This window comes from Mastigoproctus giganteus, chromosome 8, assembly GCF_048544385.1.
Source record: "Mastigoproctus giganteus isolate SK-2022 chromosome 8, ASM4854438v1, whole genome shotgun sequence".
NCBI lineage: Eukaryota > Metazoa > Arthropoda > Arachnida > Uropygi > Thelyphonidae > Mastigoproctus > Mastigoproctus giganteus.
In genome coordinates, this window is record NC_143582.1 from 83807702 (window position 1) to 83828171 (window position 20470).

At 36.6% G+C, this 20470-nt stretch overlaps 1 protein-coding gene across 1 annotated transcript in view; it reads left to right on the plus strand.

Annotated features, from left to right (window-relative positions):
• LOC150081686 (cGMP-dependent protein kinase, isozyme 2 forms cD4/T1/T3A/T3B-like) overlaps positions 1–20470 on the plus strand; it is a 386373-nt gene that overhangs the window by 309638 nt on the left and 56265 nt on the right. The window contains exons 14-15 of the mRNA XM_090379551.1: positions 1217–1380; positions 15846–15968. Coding sequence (XP_090235677.1) covers positions 1217–1380; positions 15846–15968 — 287 coding nt within the window. The remainder of the gene's footprint in view (positions 1–1216; positions 1381–15845; positions 15969–20470) is intronic.

Below are 20470 nucleotides of genomic sequence, written 5' to 3' on the forward strand. Positions count from 1 at the left end.
TTTTTTTTTTTTTTTTTTTTTTTTTTTTCTCGCCCCCTGCGTATGAGCTTGCTTTCTTGTTTAATTTGCCACTATTAAAGTAATACTTTTTTTTACATTTTTCACAGTGATTTCAAACATGAATGATTTTGTATGAGTGATCTTGAAATCTTTTAGCACAGGCTGCAATCTCTTATTTGTTTTTTTCCAAGAATGTCAGACATAATTTTAACAAATGGGAGCATAAAAATAGTTTTGAAAATCAAAGGAGGAGGTTGGACCTCTTGGCCATTGTTATTTGACTTGAGCCTGAAACTGAAGAAATTCTTTGAGACTCTGAAGAAGTTTATGAAATTGAATCAAGTGATAAATAAACAGATATAGAAGATGTTATTGCGTAAAAAAAGTGATTGAGAGTTTCTAATGATTTTTTTATGATGTTTAAAAAAAATTCTGATTTTAATATCAGAGAATAATTTCACTCTAAGTAGTTGAGCAATCAAATGAAAATAAGAAAAAATATTAATATCCCTGCGTATGAGCTTGCTTTCTTGTTTAATTTGCCACTATTAAAGTAATACTTTTTTTTACATTTTTCACAGTGATTTCAAACATGAATGATTTTGTATGAGTGATCTTGAAATCTTTTAGCACAGGCTGCAATCTCTTATTTGTTTTTTTCCAAGAATGTCAGACATAATTTTAACAAATGGGAGCATAAAAATAGTTTTGAAAATCAAAAGAGGAGGTTGGACCTCTTGGCCATTGTTATTTGACTTGAGCCTGAAACTGAAGAAATTCTTTGAGACTCTGAAGAAGTTTATGAAATTGAATCAAGTGATAAATAAACAGATATAGAAGATGTTATTGCGTAAAAAAAGTGATTGAGAGTTTCTAATGATTTTTTTATGATGTTTAAAAAAAATTCTGATTTTAATATCAGAGAATAATTTCACTCTAAGTAGTTGAGCAATCAAATGAAAATAAGAAAAAATATTAATATTCAAAAACATTTATTTTCAAAGTTTTAATGTTTGAAAACTTAAATTCCATGAAAAAACCATTTAAGAACCAACTGCTAACCTGAAAACTCACTGCTCTCAAGCCACAAACTTTTGGAAGAACAGTTAATGAAAATAGGTATTGCTGTCTTATAATTAAATATTCTAAATAATGCATTGTTTAAATTTATAGATTTAAGTGCAAGTGCTTAAAATTCTGAACAATTTTTTCAAAGGTGGATTTTGGATTTGCTAAAAAGTTGCAAAATGGGCGTAAAACATGGACATTTTGTGGAACACCAGAATATGTAGCACCTGAAGTTATCTTAAATAGAGGACACGACACATCTGCAGATTACTGGTCTTTAGGTGTTCTTATATTTGAGCTGCTTACTGGCACGTGAGTACCTGATTACTTAAGACAGTGCTGATATAACTATCTCTTTTATGCTATTTTGAATTTCAGTTGTTCACTAAGACACTTCATATGCCATTTAATTTGAACTGTTATTTTCAAAAGGCGTTAACATGCTGATAGGTGACAACTAGTTGGTAGAGAAACTTTCCTGAGTATAACTTGCCCTCTGGTTGTACCAGAGTGTGAATTGTGCTCAGTATTTAGTATCTTTCACTGATTATCTTGGAGATTTGTTTGTTAATGCCAACCTGTGTGCAAAGACCAATAAACATCAAGTGATGAAAAAGCAAGGATTCACCATATGTACTTTGATCATAATTTGTGAAACACTTGTGTAACATTTTTTGAAGCATAAAAAAAATCAGTTTTCTGTCCTCATTAGTGTAGCATGGAAAGTGTTTAGTGTTTTTTTAAATAGTTTTATTTTTCTCGTGAGCAATTTCTGGCTCTTTGACAGTATTATAGTGGCTGTGTAATGCAGGATGGTTTGGTTACACAGATGTTTAGGTTTATATAATTCAATATGTATATCGAATTATGTGAAACTTTGTAAATAGAGAGAGCCAGCTGCTGTTGCTGGTATTATTAATGCCACTAATATTGTCACTTATTTTTGTTTAACCCTTCGTTGGATGCACCAGCAAAATGAACATAGTTGGTTGCAATGAATCTCTCAGATACATACTAGGTTTCATATTGAAAAATTAAAGACTATGTTTAAAAATCGCTCTAGTTTATTCAAAAATAATATATACAAGAGTTTCAAATGTTTATTCATTAATAAATTTTTATTTTTACATAAATTTTTTTATAAAAAATTATTTTTCATCTTGTTCATTGAATGTTGCTTTTTTAGAGCATGATGCACAAATCATTTCTGCGTGCTCTAAGCAGAGGTATTGTTTACAATTTTTACAAGAATACCTTGTCCTCTTTGCTGCTGGCAAGTAACAAAGAGGACTCTGTATTCCATTGCCTTAGTTGAAGGGAAGTTCGAGGGACCTGGCTCCTCGATGAAATTCCTCAGTCACTAATTCCACAGAAAGTTGCTTGAGGAAGAGTCTGTGGCTCTTTACTTCTTTTTCATTTCCCATGTAGATCACTTGTGCATTGATTCCACTAATGTTTAGCCTGGCATAAAATATCACCATCGGCCAACGATGACAAGCTCGCGCCACATTGTAAGTTGCACACATCTGATCCACAGTATCTACTCCAGAATTGGTTGCATTATAAAATGTTACAATTTCTGGTTTCAGCTGATCACCAGTTTCACGGTCAATGGCATCATCAAAATGCAAGGAGGAAATCAAGATGATATTCTTTGATTTCTTCAGTACATAGGAAACAATTGTTGCTTCTTCCCCGAAGCCAGACAAACTCAGTTTTTCAGGTTGGCTCTTGGCTGACAAAAATTTGACTGGGAGTTGCAGTTTGTTCTTTTTTTTGTACCAACTTAAGAGAGTTTCATTTGTCTGAGTTCCAAAACTAAACTGACATCTGTAAACCAATTATCCACCGTAATGTTCCATCCAGTTCCCACCAGTCTTTTGACAACATCAGCTGGGCTATTGCTGATTTGGTACAAACCTTCGGGTTGCTTCCCTGCATATATTTCAAGGTTATAAGAGTACAGCACCCTAGCATCTACTAAAGCATATATTTTGAGTCCATATTTGTTGGACTTTGAAGGTATATACTGTTTGAAACTGCATTTTCCTCTGAAGGGACCTCTAATTTCTCATCAGTAGTTAGATTCTGACCCGGAGAGTAACACGTCTTGCAGTTTTTTACAAATTCAGTGAAAATTTCTGTTATGAGGACGTAGCGATCATGTTTGCTTCTCTCATCCCTGGTTGTTTGATCATCGAATCTTAAAAACCTGATGAGGAGCTTGAAGCGTCTCTGGTTCATTCTAGGCAAAATTTTTCAGTCATTTCCATCAGTTCCCCATAACTCTTCCAATCTCTGCTTGTTACTTCAAAGTGTTTCCTGCTAAATGAAAAACCCAATGAAAGCTTTTATCTCAATTTTATCTGTAAATTTGGCATTTCTTTCACGGCTGTAGTTTGACCAAACAGTTTGAATATACAGTCAATCCTCGTATAACACGTGTTTACATTACACGAATTCGATCAAACACGATTTATAAATAGGGGAACGATATCTTATATAACACGAACCAAATTCGCTTATGCACGATTCGCCTTTGTGTTTACAAGAAATGGCAGTCGAACGCGGAATCACCCCAACTGAACGCAACACGATAGGAATGAAGAGAAGATTATGAAAATGTATTTATGTTTTTTGTATTGAAGGGGAAACACATTTCACCATAATAACGTAAAAACCAACACAATTCGAGCTATCGGTATAATCATAAATGTAATTAGATCGAGTTTACTACCAGTTTATAGCAGATTCCACTAGCAGAAATGCAACTGGAAATTGTTTTTATTGTTTTATGGTAGTAACCCCTAGAAATGTGCTTTAGTAAAATGTGAGGTGTTAATAGTGTATCTCTGCCTTTATGGTGTTGTTTATTCAGTTGCTACACGCGCGGTGCTATGTTTATGTGTATCAAGTGTGCCTCCTCGTTTTGTAATTGTGCTTTATTCCCTAAAAATCAGTAAAATACTTAATTAAAAGGTGTGAAAAGGAAGCGTCCTGGTGAAGATACTGCAGATTCAGAGAAAAAGAAAAGCAATACTGTATCGATAAACAGAGGTGCACTGGGTCAAAAATTCCTACCCGGGAAAATTTATAGTGGCCTCATACTGTGGTTTATGGCCAAAATCACACCGGCCCACCGGGGTTTCCCCGGTAAGGCTTATGGCCAGTCCGCCTCTGTCGATAGAGAAAAAATATGAAAACGTGAAACGCTTTGAGCGAAACGAAAGACCATGTGATATTGCGTGCTTCAGGCCTAAATGAGGCAACACCGAGAATTACAAAGAATGCAGAGAAAATAAAAACAACTTTCATAGCAGGAACAACTCAAAGTGTAATTAAAATCCATTAGATTAAGACACAAAGAATTGGAAGAGATGGAACGGCTGTCATCTGTTTAGATAGAAAATCGAACAAAAAACAAGTTTGCTTACGATAGAAGCAAACGCATTACCAATATTTTATTACGTAATAGTCATAATAAAATACGTAAGTATTTTATTAAGTAAGTATTTTATTACGATTTTAATTATTGTGTTTGGTAATGTTTTGGTTACAAATGTGTGTTCAATCTTGGGTGGTCGGCACCTAACCCTATTTTTCCCATAGGGCTTGTTGTTTATATCGCATGATTTTGCATTGCACGAGGGTTTCTAGGAACACAACTATCGTGCTATACGAGGACTGACTGTACAGTTGTGCCCCCGTATCCACTGATTCAGTTACCCGCGGTTAACCCTGGAAAAAAACCCAAAAAACTTAACACGTACTACTTGTGTGTCCAATTCGATGTGCTTCCCTTTATTTTTTATGATGTACATTTTAAATCGAATAGCTTCCCTTCATTTTTTACAATGTCGTGTATGGTTTGGTCACCAACATTATAAGGGTTCTTTAGAGATTTAAAGGATGCACCATTTTAAAACTTTTGAATAATTTCAAGTTTTTGTTTAATTGAAAGCACAACTCTCCCAGGGTGCCTCTGTAGCCAGGTGGGCAGGAGCAGCAGTGCGTGGCACATGCTTCTTGATTAGACTGGGGTTTGAGCCCGTGATCACCAAATTCTGAGGATGCGGAAAGGTCAGGAAATGACCACGGTATATCCCTGGAGCAATATGGCCTTAGTTGCTAATGCTCCTAAAAACCAGATAACAGCGACAACAACAACAACTGTTGCATTTGCCCATCATTTTCATGATTTCTAAACAAAAAAAAAAAAAAGTTCCTACAGTATAAAAAAAAAAAAAAAAATTCTGACATTCCTGACATAAATAACGAAATGAAAATAATGAAAATATTAGAGGAGGGCGCTGGGATCGCAGAACAGTATGGACTGTGATTTTTGGCTGCTGTAAAGGGATAAGTATTTTTTTAATTTTTAACGTATTCTTAGTTATTTAACATAGTACATTGTGTTTTATGGAGATATTAAATGGTTTAGTAGCATTCTTTAACTTCTTATTTTGAATTTAACCAGCGATTTTTGGACGTTATGAATCCCGATGTTGGTGCCAATATTGTTGAACTAGCTGCCATATTGCAGTCGATAAGAAATAGCTTAACGTATATATATATATATCTCGAACTGATAGCGAAGGTATAAAGTAAAACTAAATAGCATAATACGAAGCACTGTATTAGGAATCTGTTAGCTTATTATAGTATTATCAATTAATCAAAAATATTATTAATGTTATTAAATTTCATTGTTAATTAAATTGTATTTAAACAGAAATGATGACCCAGACTAGAGCTGTGAAACAAAGATTACAGACAAGCGAGAGTGCTTTGGCTCGGGGGAGAAACGAAGGGGACAATTCTCCAATGCATCAGAGTCTCAAAAAATGTGCGAAATATAAAATGTTTGCCGACCTTTCTGAAACAGGACATGATCTAACCAAGGAGGATGCCTTTGTATGTGCTAAGTGTTTGGAATGTCAAGAAATTAGGTGCCAACTCAGCTTTCTGAGGGGCGTCTATGAGAGCTTGAGGTGTAGAGTAAATACCCTCGAAGAAATTAATATGAGGGGGCCCATCAGGCTCTCAGCTGCCCAGCTCAACGACAGAGCTCACTCCTCTGCATCAGACAATACAGAGGCAATCTCCAAGGCAGAATAAGCTGGTTCCAAATGAACTAGTTATTTTTGGTAACTCTATTGTCAGGGAGATGGGGAATATACTATGTAAGAAGGATAGGTGGAACAGGACCAGGGTATGTCTGCCAGGGGCAAAAGTTGATGATGTTGTAGAGGAAATATCATTTTTTCAGGGCACAAAAGGTGATATTGTTGTACATGTTGAATCTAATGACATTAAGAGTAAGAGATCTGCAGATTTACTCAACAAGTACAGGTCAATGTTGAAGAAAAGTTAGGATTGAATGTGAAAGTGTCTGCAATTCTTCCCAGACACGATAGGAGGAGTATATGATGAGAGCCTTGTCAATTAATTCGGCCCTGGAGAGATTGTGCAAGGCTCAAGGGGTAGAATTTTTTTCAGCCTGGTCTGTGCTTGTTGACAGGAGAGACTGCTTTTACAGAGATGGGATACACTTAAATAGAAAGGGTGCAAGAATATTTTCTGATGATATCGAGGCAGTGTTAGGTGGGTCGGAAAACTGCTAGCGTTGGGGGGTACACAGACTAAAAGGTTAACAGTGGCCGCAGGCAGAGGCAAAAGTGATTCTTGCACTGCTTCTATCAGGATGGCCAGCAGACTGGAAAGCAAGGTAATGGAGATTTCCATGGGCTGTGTTAGAGTGGTTAGGAGCAGGAACATGTGCATGTATACTTGCATGTACACCAGTGCTAGGAGTATAGTTAATAAATTTGACGAGCTTGAAGTGCTAGTCAAGACATCAAAGGTAGATATTGTTGGGATATCAGAGACGTGGTGTCACACAGATATAGGCAGTGTGGGTTGGAATTTGGGGAGTACAATGTGTATAGCAAGTATAGACAGAATAGGAAGGGAGGAGAGGTTGTGCTGTTAGTTAAGAAACATAAAATCTAAGGAAGTGGATCCAATCGATGCTGGTTGGCAATGCAGTGTTGAGTCTGTTTGGTGTGAAATAAGCACTGGGAAAGAAAAAAATGAGAGTAGGTGTGTGTTTTAGGCCTAATGAATCTGATGAGTATAATGAGCAATTGTGCAGAGAAATAGAGTGGGCCAGTAAATCCGAATGTCTTATAATGGGAGATTTTAACTTTCCAGATATTGACTGGAACTTGTGGATTGGTCACTCACACATTAGCAAGACTTTTGTGGATTTATTGGATGACTGTTTTCTACAGCAACATGTTCGAGAGGCAACCAGAGGGAGTAATACCCTTGATCTGATTATCAGTAGTGATTATTCATGCATTAAGAATCTGCAGATAAAGGAACCACTGGGTGACAGCGATCACAATGTATTGATGTGGGAATTATTTAAAGATGTAATTACCATCAAAGCTAAAGGGAAGGGCTTTTGCTTTTGTAAAGGTGACTACAGAGGTCTCAGAGAGTTTTTAAATTCTGTAGAGTGGGATCAACTAATGATGTTACCAACAGTGAATTCTAAATGGGAAGCCTTCAGGGACTTAATTTTGGAGGCTACTAGTCTTTTCATTCCAACTAAGAAATACTGTTCAAGGTTTATGCCAAAATGGATATCGGATGACTTTATGAGGCTAGTGGCAGAGAAGAAGAATGTATGGGATACATATAAAGTATCAGGTGACACAGAAGCCTATGGTAGGTATAAACTGGTCTGTAATCAAGTCACAAAGAAGGTTAGGCAGGCGAAGGCAGATTATGAGAAACCTTTGGCAAAGGATGCAAAGAAAAACAAGCAAGGAGTTCTTTACTTATGTAAACTCTAGAAGGAAAGGGATGAATTAGATTGTACTATTTAACATAAATGGGTTGACTATTGATGATCATGCTCAGGTAGCTGATAAACTGAATGAGTATTTTGTGTTTACATTGACACATGAGGAGTTATTCAATGACGGGAGAGTGCCAGAAGTTTATCAAACGCTAACAGAGAGCTAAGTGATTTTGTAATAACTGAGAGTAAAGTGGAGGAGAAATTGTTGACGTTTAACATAAGGAAGGCACCTGGGGTGGACGGATCTATCCAATTATATTAAAGGAGGCAGCAAAAGAAGTAAGCAAACCCTTAGCCATAATTATGAGAGCTTCCTTGGACTCAGGGGAGGACCCCATGGACTGGAGATGTGCAAATGTATCACCAATTCACAAAGGAGATTCAAAAAGTGACACAAGTAACTACAGACCTGTTAGTTTAACTTGTGTTCCGGGGAAAATAATGGAATCGCTGGTTAAAGAAGCATTGCAGGATCATCTAGACAAGACTGCAGTAATAGTTAAGACACAGCTTGGGTTTGTCAAAGGGAAGTCTTGTCTGACCAATTTGATTGGTTACTATGATGTGGTCACAAAGGAACTGAATTCCAAAAATAATTTTGATATATACTTGGATTTCAGGAAAGCTTTTGATACTGTTGCACATGGAAGACTGCTGTACAAATTGGAGAGGTATGGCATCAAGGGGAAGCTGCTACAGTGGATAAAGGGATGGTTGAGTGGGAGACAACAGAGAGTGGTAATCAATGGAGACTGCTCTTCGTGGACAAATGTTATTAGTGGAGTTCCCCAGGGTTCGGTGTTGGGCCCATTGTTGTTTTGTATATTTATCAATGATATTGATGAAGGTATATCAGGTTTAATGTTCAAGTTTGCAGATGATACAAAGGTTGGTGGGGTTGTTAATGACAGTAATGATAGTATGCTACTCCAACTGGATCTAGATAAGTTGGGAAAATGGACTGAGAAGTGGCAACTGGAGTTGAACATTGACAAATAAAAGTGCTGCATATGGGTAGCGATAACCGAAGAGAAACGTACCAACTGAGGGTGGTACATTTCTCTACTACACTCATGGAAGTGGAAAGTGAAAAAGACCCGTGGGTAATTGTGTAGCCAAAAATGAAGTTTGCTGAGAGCAGTGCAGACGGGCTGCCAGGGCAGGTCATGGAGTCGTGGAGTCTTGTCAGTGATATATAGAAATATTGCTAGCAGGGACAGGGAGGCGTTAATCTCGTTATACAAGGCAATTGTCAGGCCACACCTAGAGTACTGTGTACAGGTCTGGAGGCCTCATTTTAGGATGGATGTAGAGTTGCTAGAATGAGTACAAAGAAGGGCAACAAGATCGGTGAGGGGAACAAAGTGGTGCTCTTACCAAGAAAGGCTCAAGTTCTGCAAATTGCAGCGCCTGGAGAGTAGGCACCTGCGAGGTGATCTGATTGAGGTGTATAGGGCCTTGAATGGGTTGAGCAAGCTGAATGCTCTTCATCTTGCACAGACTAAGAACCTGAAGGGGCACAATTTCAAATTGAGGAAATATAGTTGTAGAATAGGTGTGCGGAAATTTGCCTTTAGCTAGCTGGTACTTGATTTGTGGAACAGGCTTGCATCTTTTTTTGTGGAAGCTAATAGCCTAAATAAATTTAAGGCTGAGCTGGACAGGCATTTGGAATGAATGGAGGGACGAAATGGGAGGAGTTTTTTTTTTTTTTTTTTTTTTGGGCTGATGCTGCATAACCTTGCTTTCTTGCAACGTATGCCTCTACTAATTCTAATGCTAAGTGTTTCCCGCTAAATAAAGAACGCAATGAAAGCTTTTATCTCAATTTTGTGTGTAAATTTGTTATATCTTTCACAGCTATAGTTTGACCAAACAGTTTGAATATACAGTTGTGCCCCCCCCCCCGTAATCTGCTGATTCAGTTAACCGCGGTTATCCATGGAAAAAAACCGAAAAACTCAACACGTACTACTCATGTGTCCAATACAATGCTTCCCTTTATTTTTTACGATGTAGATTTTAAATCGAGTAGCTTCCCTTCATTTTTTTCGATATCGCGTATTGTTTGGTCACCAACATTACATTATAAGGGTTCTTTAGAGATTTAACGGATGCGCCATTTTCAAACTTTTGAATAATTTCAAGTTTTTGTTTAATTTTGTTTAAACAACTCTCTGTAGCCAGGTGGGCAGGAGCAGCAGTGCGTAGCACACGCTTCTTGATTAGAACGGGGTTCGAGCCTGTGATCACCAAATGCGGAGGATGCGGAAAAGTCAAGGAATGACCACGCATATCCCTGGAGCAATATGGCCTTAGTTGCCAATGCTCCTAAAAACCAGATAACAACAAGAACAACTCTTGCATTTGCCCATCATTTTCGCGATTTCTAAACAGAAACAAAAAAAAAAAAGTTACTACAGTATAAAAAAAAAAAAAAAAATTCTGACATAAATAACGAAACAAAATTTGTCCTTTAGCTGTGTGACGGAACGCAACAATCGACGCGACACACTAAATCAAACTAAACATTTGGTCTATTTTTTTTTTATTTTGAGCGCTAGGTGTGAAGACAGCAAGATAATAGGTACGCTAATCTCCCAACGACAACTTATAACACCGGTTCTTGTCATTTATTTATGACTTGCAAAATATCAGTTTATACCTTTTCTAGTTATTACTTGAATTTTATGATTTCTGGTTTTTTTTTTTTTTTTTTTTTTTTTAAATTTGGAGTCTTGAAGTAAATCGAGAGCCTGCTGTACTTTATTATTACCGTATTTAATGTTGATAATGTCTTCTTAATATGTGTTTAATTTATCAATTAAACTTTATTATACATATGTATTTATGTACAAGAAAATAACATTATATATGAGGTCAGCAGGTGTTCGCTTATATCCACAGTATGTCTTGGAACATATTCCCTCCGGATACGGGGGTCTTACTATACTCATTTGTGTATTCAACAATTTTATCTAAAATTTTGTCAGTAATAAGGCAGTTCCATGCTTTGGAGGGCATGCTGGCATTTCTTTCTTTACATTAACCCAGGTTTTTTGCTAAATTTTGTTAGAAGATTGAGATCTGCACCGAATTTTTGTTGATCTGTTCACTTTCCTTCACTTTGTCAATTTATCTTTTCCTATGAAAAAACTGTCGGGTCATCCTCTTCATTGCAACTTTCCCCTTCTTATGTAGCATCTTGTGCACTCTCCACATTGTCTTCTCTTGTTTCAACATAATCCTCATCGGATTTTATCCTGTCATTAATGTTTTCGTCACTTACTTCCTCAGAAAACAGCAGGGTGTGAATAATTTCAGTATCATTTATATTACTAGGGTATAAGCAATCCATGCCAGCCATTAAAAGCAATGCAGCTCCATTTACATAGATGGACGCACTGTATCTCACAGATACAAACAGCAGACTGAATCGAAACCAAAAGGCTTGGGAAAATGAAACCAATACCAATGGCTTCCAAGAAGCAATGTAGGAAGCTACTGAGAACCACGCGTGCACAGCAACATCTTGTTCTTTGTTGTTGTTTTGTTGTTGTTATGGGAGTTTAATGGCACATAAACTACTATGGCTATAATGCGCCTAACATCTTGTTCTCAGAAATAAAGAAGTTATGTCGCATGTATCTGAGAGATACACAGCGACCGATGAAGGGTTAATAAGTGTTAAAAACTCAGTGCTGTTAAATAACCTTTCAACTGTTGGTTGACCAGAATTTAAAAAAAAAAAAAAATTGGATATATTCATATACTGCCATTTTTATAAGCTTTTAAAATTGTGGATTTTAATTCCATGCAACCATTTAAGTTATAAAATGAACACAAAAAATTAAATATTGTTGCAATGAATAAATATGGAATTTTCTTATAGCCCTTAGAATAGTATTGATTAAAAAATTATGAAAAAAAAATTTGCATAAAGTTGCATCAGAGACCTTAGGTGCCAGGTGTCTTTGCTAGTGAATTTGCACTCTCCTGAAGAAATAATTATTTTCTTGTTTACAGTGTTACACTAATCAAAAATTACAGTGTTACTCAATTAAATCATCTTCAGTAAAGAAATCACTTTACTAGATCAGGAGAAAAAGTAACATTCTTAATTTCATTTAAATAGAAAGGGCGCAAGAATATTTGCTGATGCTGTTGAGGCAGTGTTAGCTGGGTTGGAAAACTGCTAACTTGGTGGGGCGATACACAGATTAAAGGTTAACAGTGGCCGCAGGTAGAGGCAAAAGTGATTCTTGCTCTGCTTCTATTAAAATGAGCAGCAGCATGGAAAGCAAGGCAATGGAGATTTCCAGTACTGTTGGGAGTCATAGTTGAACAAATAAATACTGGGCTGTGTTAGGGTAATTAAGGGAGGTCTTATCTGACTGATTTGATTGGATACTATGATGTGGTCACAAAGGAACTGAATGTCAAAAATAATTTTGATATCATATTCTTGGATTTCAGGAACACCTTTGATACTGTTGCACGTGGAAGACTGCTGTACAAATTGGAGAGGTATGGCATTAAGGGTAAGTTGCTACAATGGATAAAGGGATGGTTGAATGGGAGATGACAGAGAGTGGTAATCAATGGACATTGCTCTTTGTGGACAAATGTTATTAGTGGAGTTCCCCAGGGTTTGTTGCTGGGCCCATTGTTGTTTTGTGTATTCATCAATGATATTGATGAAGGTATATCAGGATTAATGTCCAAGTTTGCAGATGATACAAAGGTTGGCAGGGTTGTTAATGACAGTAAAGATAGTATGCTATTCCAACTAGATAAGTTGGATCTAGATAAATTGGGCAAATGGGCTGAGAAGTGGCAACTGAAGTTTAACATTGACCAATGCAAAGTACTGCATTGGTCAATGTTAGCAATAACATTGACCAATGTTATTATGGTAGCAATAACCCAAGAGAAAAAATGGGTAGCAATAACCCAAGAGAAACATACCAACTGTGTGGGACACTCATGGAAGTGGAAAGTGAAAAAGACCTGGGGATAATTGTTCAGTCAAATATGAAGTTTGCTGAGCAGTGCAGAGGGGCTGCCAGGGCAGGTCATGGAGTCTTGTCAATGATATATAGGAATTTTGCTAGCAGGGACAGAGAAGTGATTATCCCATTGTACAAGGCAATGGTCAGGCCACACCAAGAGTACTGTGTACAGGTCTGGAAGCCTCATTTTAGGAACTATGTAGAGTTGCTGGAATGAGTACAAAGAAGGGCAACAAGGTTGGTGAGGGGAACAAAGTGGTCCTCTTACCAAGAAAGGCTTAATTTCTGCAAATTGCAACTCCTGGAGAGGTGATCTGATTGAGGTGTATATGGCCTTGAATGGGTTGAGCAAGCTGAATGCTGATGAGATTCTTCCTCTTGCTCAGATTAAGAACCTGAGTAGGCATAGATTCAAATTGTGGCAAGACAGTTGTAGAATAGATGTGCAGAAATTTGCCTTTAACTAGTGAATGGTTGATTGGTGGAACAGACTTTCATCTTTTGTTGTGGAAGTTGATAGCCTAAATAAATTTAAGGCTGAGTTGGACAGGCATTTGGGCAAATGAAGGGGTGAAATGGGAAGGTTTTTTTTTTTTTTTTTTTTTCGTGATCCCTTTGCTTTTGAAATTTCGTCATGCCCCGAAATTACTATTCAGCAAATGGAGGATCTTGTTTTATGTGCATTACGTACTCATTTCAAGACTACAACTTGTGAAAAATTTTGGCTTTCTCTTCGAGATGAGTATCCAGAATTATCGAAAATGGCAATACAAATATTGCTATTTTTCAGGTCTACATATTTTTGTGATGTTGACTTCTCAAAATTAACAGCTATAAAAACAAAACAGCATTCAAGACTTGATACTCGAGATTAACAATTTCAAATATGGATCAAATATTATTAGTATCTTATCCAAGCTCATCCTTCCCATTAATTGTTTTGTTTTGTAATCGTTCATTTTTTTTTATTGTTTTGTAATCTTAATTGAAGAATAAGAATTTGATTTGTTGTTTTTGCTGTATTCAATTAAAATATTAAACAATTGTTTTAATGTGTAAATTAAAGTGGAAACAATCTTTTTATTCCTTTCTCAGTAGTTGAATAAAATTTTCTACTACATAATTTATAAAATGCCATTTTCCCTTGCGAAATATCTGGTCATCCTACCTCGGGTTTTATGTTGAGGGGTCATGTCAATTTTTTTTCAATAAAGGGAGTCGCAAGCAAAATAAGTTTGCATGCCACTGAGCTAGTGTATAATTTCATTTGCATATACTTTACCAGCTATTTAAAAATTAGTTATTGGAGGGAGTCTGAGTTGTGTATATTTAAGGAGCATTGCCGAGGCCATGTGTGAAGGAGGTGGATTCTTGCTGTGTGTATATTATATCAAGAAATTTCATTAATTCATACAATGTGTTCGCCCCCTAACTTTATATAATCAATGTATTATGAATAGATAGACTAATTGAAAAAAAAAAATAAATAAATAAAACTTATCTGCAAAAAAGATCTAAACATTCCAAGACTTCCTGCCATTTCACAAATATACATTGTCTCAATTATCGGTTGCTCTAATGACTCATTCTGTAAAAACATTTGCTTCAAAGTTGGCACATGTGCATATATCTGCTCTGATATTTTTTCTCAGACTTTCTAATTTGGAATCTCTCCTTTTTGATTTCCTCTGGCTTAAGTCTGTTTGCCACATTTTGCAAATGTTTATTTATTTATTTTTTGGCTGATGCTGTTATAACTTGCTTTCTTGCATCAATTGCCACTACTAACACTATTATTCATACTAAATTCATCTGTTTTGCCTGTACTATTCTCCTAATTTTTTAGTGAATTTTAATGTTTACAACCCCAGCTGTTTCAGAACAGTAATCTTTTATGGTAAGAGTACATTTTGTGTCCCTGACTAATCTTGTTCATTCTCTGTACTCATTCTGACAGATCCAAATGCTTCCAGACCTGTATATAGTACTCAAGATGTGGCCTAACCACTGCCCTACACAATGGGATAATCACAACCTTGTCCTTGCTGGAAAAATTTCTGCATATCATTGGCATTACCATATTAGTTGTCCTAGCAGCAGCCTATCTGTACTGCTCAGAGAACTTTGTTGGCATGTAGAATTTTTCCTAGCTCTTTTTTGTTTGCTACCACCTTGAGTTTGGTACCATCCAATTGCTATTATATTCTGGAATTTTACTGATTCCCAAATGCAGTGCCTTGCATTTATCAGTGTTAAACTGGTTGCTACTTCTCAGCCCATCTATCCATTTTTTACAGGTTTTGTTACATTACTATGCAATGATTTGTGTTAACTATCTGCCAACCTTTGTATTATCTGCAAACTTAGACCATAAGCTTGATGTGCTTTCATAAATATCTTTAATAAATATTGTAAACTGTAGAGGGCCCAGCACCTAACCCTGAGGTACTCCGATACTAACATTAATCCAAGAAGAGCAGTGCCCATTTATAATTACCATCTGTCTTCTGCCACTCAGCCATCAGTTTACCACAGTAGTGGATAAAGTGATGGCTGAGTTAATCTTTAATACATTATCTATCCTTCTATTCACTTTGGAAACGTGAATAGAAGGATATTTGTGTGTGTTGACAGAAAGCTCACTTTGGAAACATAGTGACAATACGCACGCATGTTGTCACTGTTTCCAAAGTGAGCATAAGGATTGCTAAATTTTGTTACAATACATACATCAATATTATCTTTAAAAATATGATTTTAAAAATTCTAATATTTGTTTCACATAGTGATACTTTTTTGTTTGTGTTTTAAGTTTCTTATATTTAAAATTTTGTTACTAAGTATTTGTAGCAATAGATGTCCAATAATATAAAATATAATAAAATTTTTAACAGGCCACCATTTACAGGCCCAGATCCAATGAGAGTATACAATATTATTCTAAAAGGAATTGAAGCTGTCGAATTTCCACGTTGTATTTGTAGAAATGCTACAGTTTTAATCAAGAGATTGTGCAGGTTGGTAATTTTTAACTTCATCTGATAAATAATTACAGCAGTTGCTTGTAGCATTCTAATAATTGCTAGATAAAAATCTCTTGCTTTTAATGAGATTAAGGTAAACCAAAGCTAACTGAACAGAATAGCGGAGACTTAGCTTCTCTGAAATTCATATGATTTGATGAACTAAAATTATAAGAGATATGATATTAAGTAAAAGTGTACACATTTTAAAGTTTATCGTAACTTCCAGTTGACTGTTGGCTTTTACCCGTTAACTTTACTACTTTGCTTAGGAGTCCTAGTGTTACATTATGCCATTGTGAATATGATATTTTATTTTTTCAATTCCTGCACAATTGTAAACTTGAAAAAACAGATTTCAGTGAGATGCTTTCATTTTCAACTGCATTGTAAACTTTTAAATAAAAAATATCATGCCACACTCACCCACATACAAAAATAAAAAAAAAGTTATAAATGTGAATATTATGTGTTTTTTCTCCTCTGTATTGATCAATTATAGTACAAATAATTAAAAAAAAATATTATTGTAATTAGCATTAGTAAAGGCACATGATGCAAGAAAGCAAGCTTATATAGCATCAGCCAAAAACACCCTTCTCATTTCACCCATCCACTCGCTCCAAATGTTTGTCAAGTTCTGCCTTGAATCTATATAAGCTATCAACTTCTACAACGACAGATGGAGGTTTGTTCCAGCAACCAATCACCTGCTGGCTAAAGGCAAACTTACACACATCTATCCTACAACTGTCTTTCATCAATTTGAATTTATGCCCTCTCAGGCGATCATTCTGAGCAAGAGGAAGAATCCCATCAGCATTGAGCATGCTCAAACCATTCAAGGCTTTATACACCTCAATCAAATCACCTTGCAGGTGCCTAGTCTCCAGACACTGTAATTTGCAAAACTTAAGCATTTCTTCGTAAGAGCAACCCTTTGTTCCATTCACTAATCTTGTTGCCCTTCTCTGTACTCGTTCCAGCAGCTCTACATCTTTCTTAAAATTAGGCCTCCAGACCTGTATACAGTACTCAAGGTATGGCCTGACAATTGCCTTATACAAGGTAATAATCACCTCCTTATCCCTGCTAGAAAAATTCCTGTATATCATTGACAAGACACGATGAGCTAATTCCATGTTAGCAGCTTCCCATTATAAACTTGTAAGCATTGGGGTTTTACAGCCACTTAATTTATAAAAAAAAAAGTTATACTCATAATTATGGATGTGATATTTTTAATTTTTATAGCACTATAGTAACAAATATGAAAACTCGTTAAGTTTTTATTTTTAAAAAAATACCGTTATTATCAATACATTTTATTTTTGGGGAGGGGGGAGAAGAAGAAGAAGAAGAAGAAGGTAAATCTCTAATTCCCATCGCGTTATATGCTTGCAAAAGTTGAAGCACAAAATACTGTGATTAACATCATTAGCGGTAAAATTTGTTTTAAAAAAATACTCAGTGTTCACACATATGCTTAATAGGGGATTTTTGAATCCCAACTTTTAGAAGCATATAATCTAACTGGTGGTGCTGGTGCCAAGTGGTTTGTCATTGATTGATTTCTTCTTACAGAGATTTTTCTAGAATGAGTACTAGTTCTTTTTTGTTTCAACTTTTAATAAATCCACTTTTTCAATAGTGGATCTTTTTTCAAAAAGTGTTTGAAGAGAGCTGTAGAGCAAAGTTACCATTTTTTGTAGATAAATCAATCTTTGCTTAGTCTCACCAGACACTACTCTTACCTTCTCGTTAGAGGGCAAAACTACAAATTGTGTCCCTCCCACAAAAATTCTTGTTGAATCCACCAAACCAGTCAATCCTCAGGCCAAACTACTTCCCCACCTACTCATTCCTTATTAAAGCTCATCAGAACAGAGCTGATTTATATCAGAGAGCATCGGTAAAAGGTTGTCTTTTGTTGAATCTTTGGCTATACTGGAATACCAGGAAATGAGATTGCAGATGATGCTGTCCAACATCCATCCAGCATAATCCCGAGTGAATTTCTTAGTACTTCACTGATTACAAAATGAATATACAAAGTTTATGTCAAAGATAATGGACACTTCAATGGCAAGTGCAAATTTGTAACAAAATTACGGACTTGCAGTTTTCTACAAACAGACAAGAAGAAATAATCCTAGCAAGAACCTGAATAGGCAATACTCGTTTAACCCATCTGTTCCTTTTGTCAGGAAATGACCCACCACAGTGTAATCACTGCCACACAGTCAAACTTCTGGAATGTGCCTTGTATAATGATACCCATCTACTGTCATTCAACTCTCTCTCTCTCAAACTTACAGTTCCTGTCGATTAGTCTTATTGTAGGTGAAAACTCAAATCTCACGGAATTTTTCTCATTTCTTGAAATGAATAGGATTATATAACTGCTTCTGCAGCAACCAACACAGGTAGTATAACCCACTTTGATAGATGCAAAGTAGCCTAAGTAGCAATGTACTTGCTACCTGGGAGTCTAAAACGCTGATGGAACTGATATTTGGGTGACAAGTCTATTAAGTGGGCCCAATTTCGGCAAAGTCCGTTCGGTCTGTGACAGCCAGATACTCTGCTTGCACCTTAACGATGGTGGGACTGTTAGTAATCGTGGGTATAACTCCCATTCGCAAGCACACTGTGGGTGACCACCCAGGTGTGAACCAATATAAGCAGAGATTGAGTTGTGGCACCCACACCACATGGTCGAATGCTGCCCTTCTGTGTAACAAGGCAATACTAGGTGGTAGATGACTCATCAACCGGTGTAATACCACCACTTTGCTTATTGGAGGCATGAAGTCGTGGAACCCACATTTAGTTTTCAGAGCAAAGTACCGGTCAAACCTTCCTCATCTCTTCCATTGTGCAGTGTGACTGATTCTACTGAGGTTATGATGGACATCATGGCGAGATCCAAACTTCCTTACATTTCGAGGGTACAGCTCTAAAATGGTGTTAATTAGTACACCAGACCCATATCTATTGGTAACTCTTTAGGTTGCTTCTGTATCAGCTAGTGTATAAACTTGCTACCTCTACTCTGCCACATAGTGTCTGGAGGGAGTCTGAGTAGTGTTTGTGTGCGCGCGGGGGGGGGGGGGGGGGGGCATTGTCGAGGCCACGTTATGTCAAGGATCTGGGTATATTCTTACCATGTGAACACCGTATCCAAAAATTTCTTTACTTCCTATAGCATGTCCCTCCACTTTTCTTACAATTGAATACACTAAGAATTGTCAAACTAATAGAGTAAGCTTATCTGCGAAAAGATCTAAACCTCCAAAAAACTATTCCATTTCACAAATATATACGTGGTCTCAGTTCTGATCTCAACGATTTCTGTTTCCACTTGCAGTTTGCCAAATCCCATGTACTTTTTCTGACAGAATCTCAGTTATCGGTTGATTCAACCACTGCTCATCTCAGTTGCCCATATTATTCCCTGTATGATTTCATCTCATAGGTGGTACTTGTGCATATGTCTGTTCGATATTCCCTGTCAGAGAATTTGGTAATTTGGAATCTCCTCTTTTCGATCTTCTCTGCTTTAAAATCTCTCTATCTCATTCTGTCAAATTCATCTTTTCTCTCTACCATTCTCCCAACTCCACTAATCACTTGGAACTCTTTGACTTCCTCCAGTCCAACTTTCCTAACAGTGAGGTAATTTTCATTGGTGATTTTAATGTTCACAACTCCAGCTGGCTTCCATTCTCTAGTCACACAGACCCATCTGGTCGGGATGCTGAGGCTTTTGCCATTACTAATGACTCGCACAGATTGTTCATTTACCTACCAGAATACTGGACAATCCTAACCATACAGCCAAACCCTTGCTCTTTTTCTCACAAACAACCCTTCTAAGTACAGAGTTGATGTGAGTGGTCCTTTAGGCACCTCACATCACAACTTGGTGATTGTCTCTTCTCCAATGGAGGCATTATCTCACAGCTATTCCCAACCTCGTATTGTTTGGCATTACAAGAATGCAAAATGGGGTGACTTGCGAGATTTCTTTTCTTATTTTCCTTGGTTGGATTACTGTTTCAAAACTTCTGATGCCAATGTTTGCTCAGATCATGTCAGTGAAATTATTCTTGTAGGAATGGAATCCTTTATTATACACTGCACTTTAAAATCTCGTCCTTTATCTAAACCTTGGTTTTCCAATATGCTAAGGCTGTTCAAGAGAAGAATGTTGCATATTGTAATTGGCTTGTTTCAAATTCTTCACTTTCATTTTCTGCCTACACCAAAGCTCGCAACACTTTTAAAGCAGTTATTAATCAGTCCAAACTAGATTTTGAACAGGCTAAGGGTAGAAAATTTGCTTCTTGCCCTAATGGTAGCCGAGAATTCTGGTCTCTTGGCAAAGCTATTGGCTGCAACTTTTGCCCATCTCTGCTCCCACCTCGTTCAAAACCAGATGGTTCTATTGTCACTTCAATACATGAGTTTCTTCCAACTCATGTATTAATGAT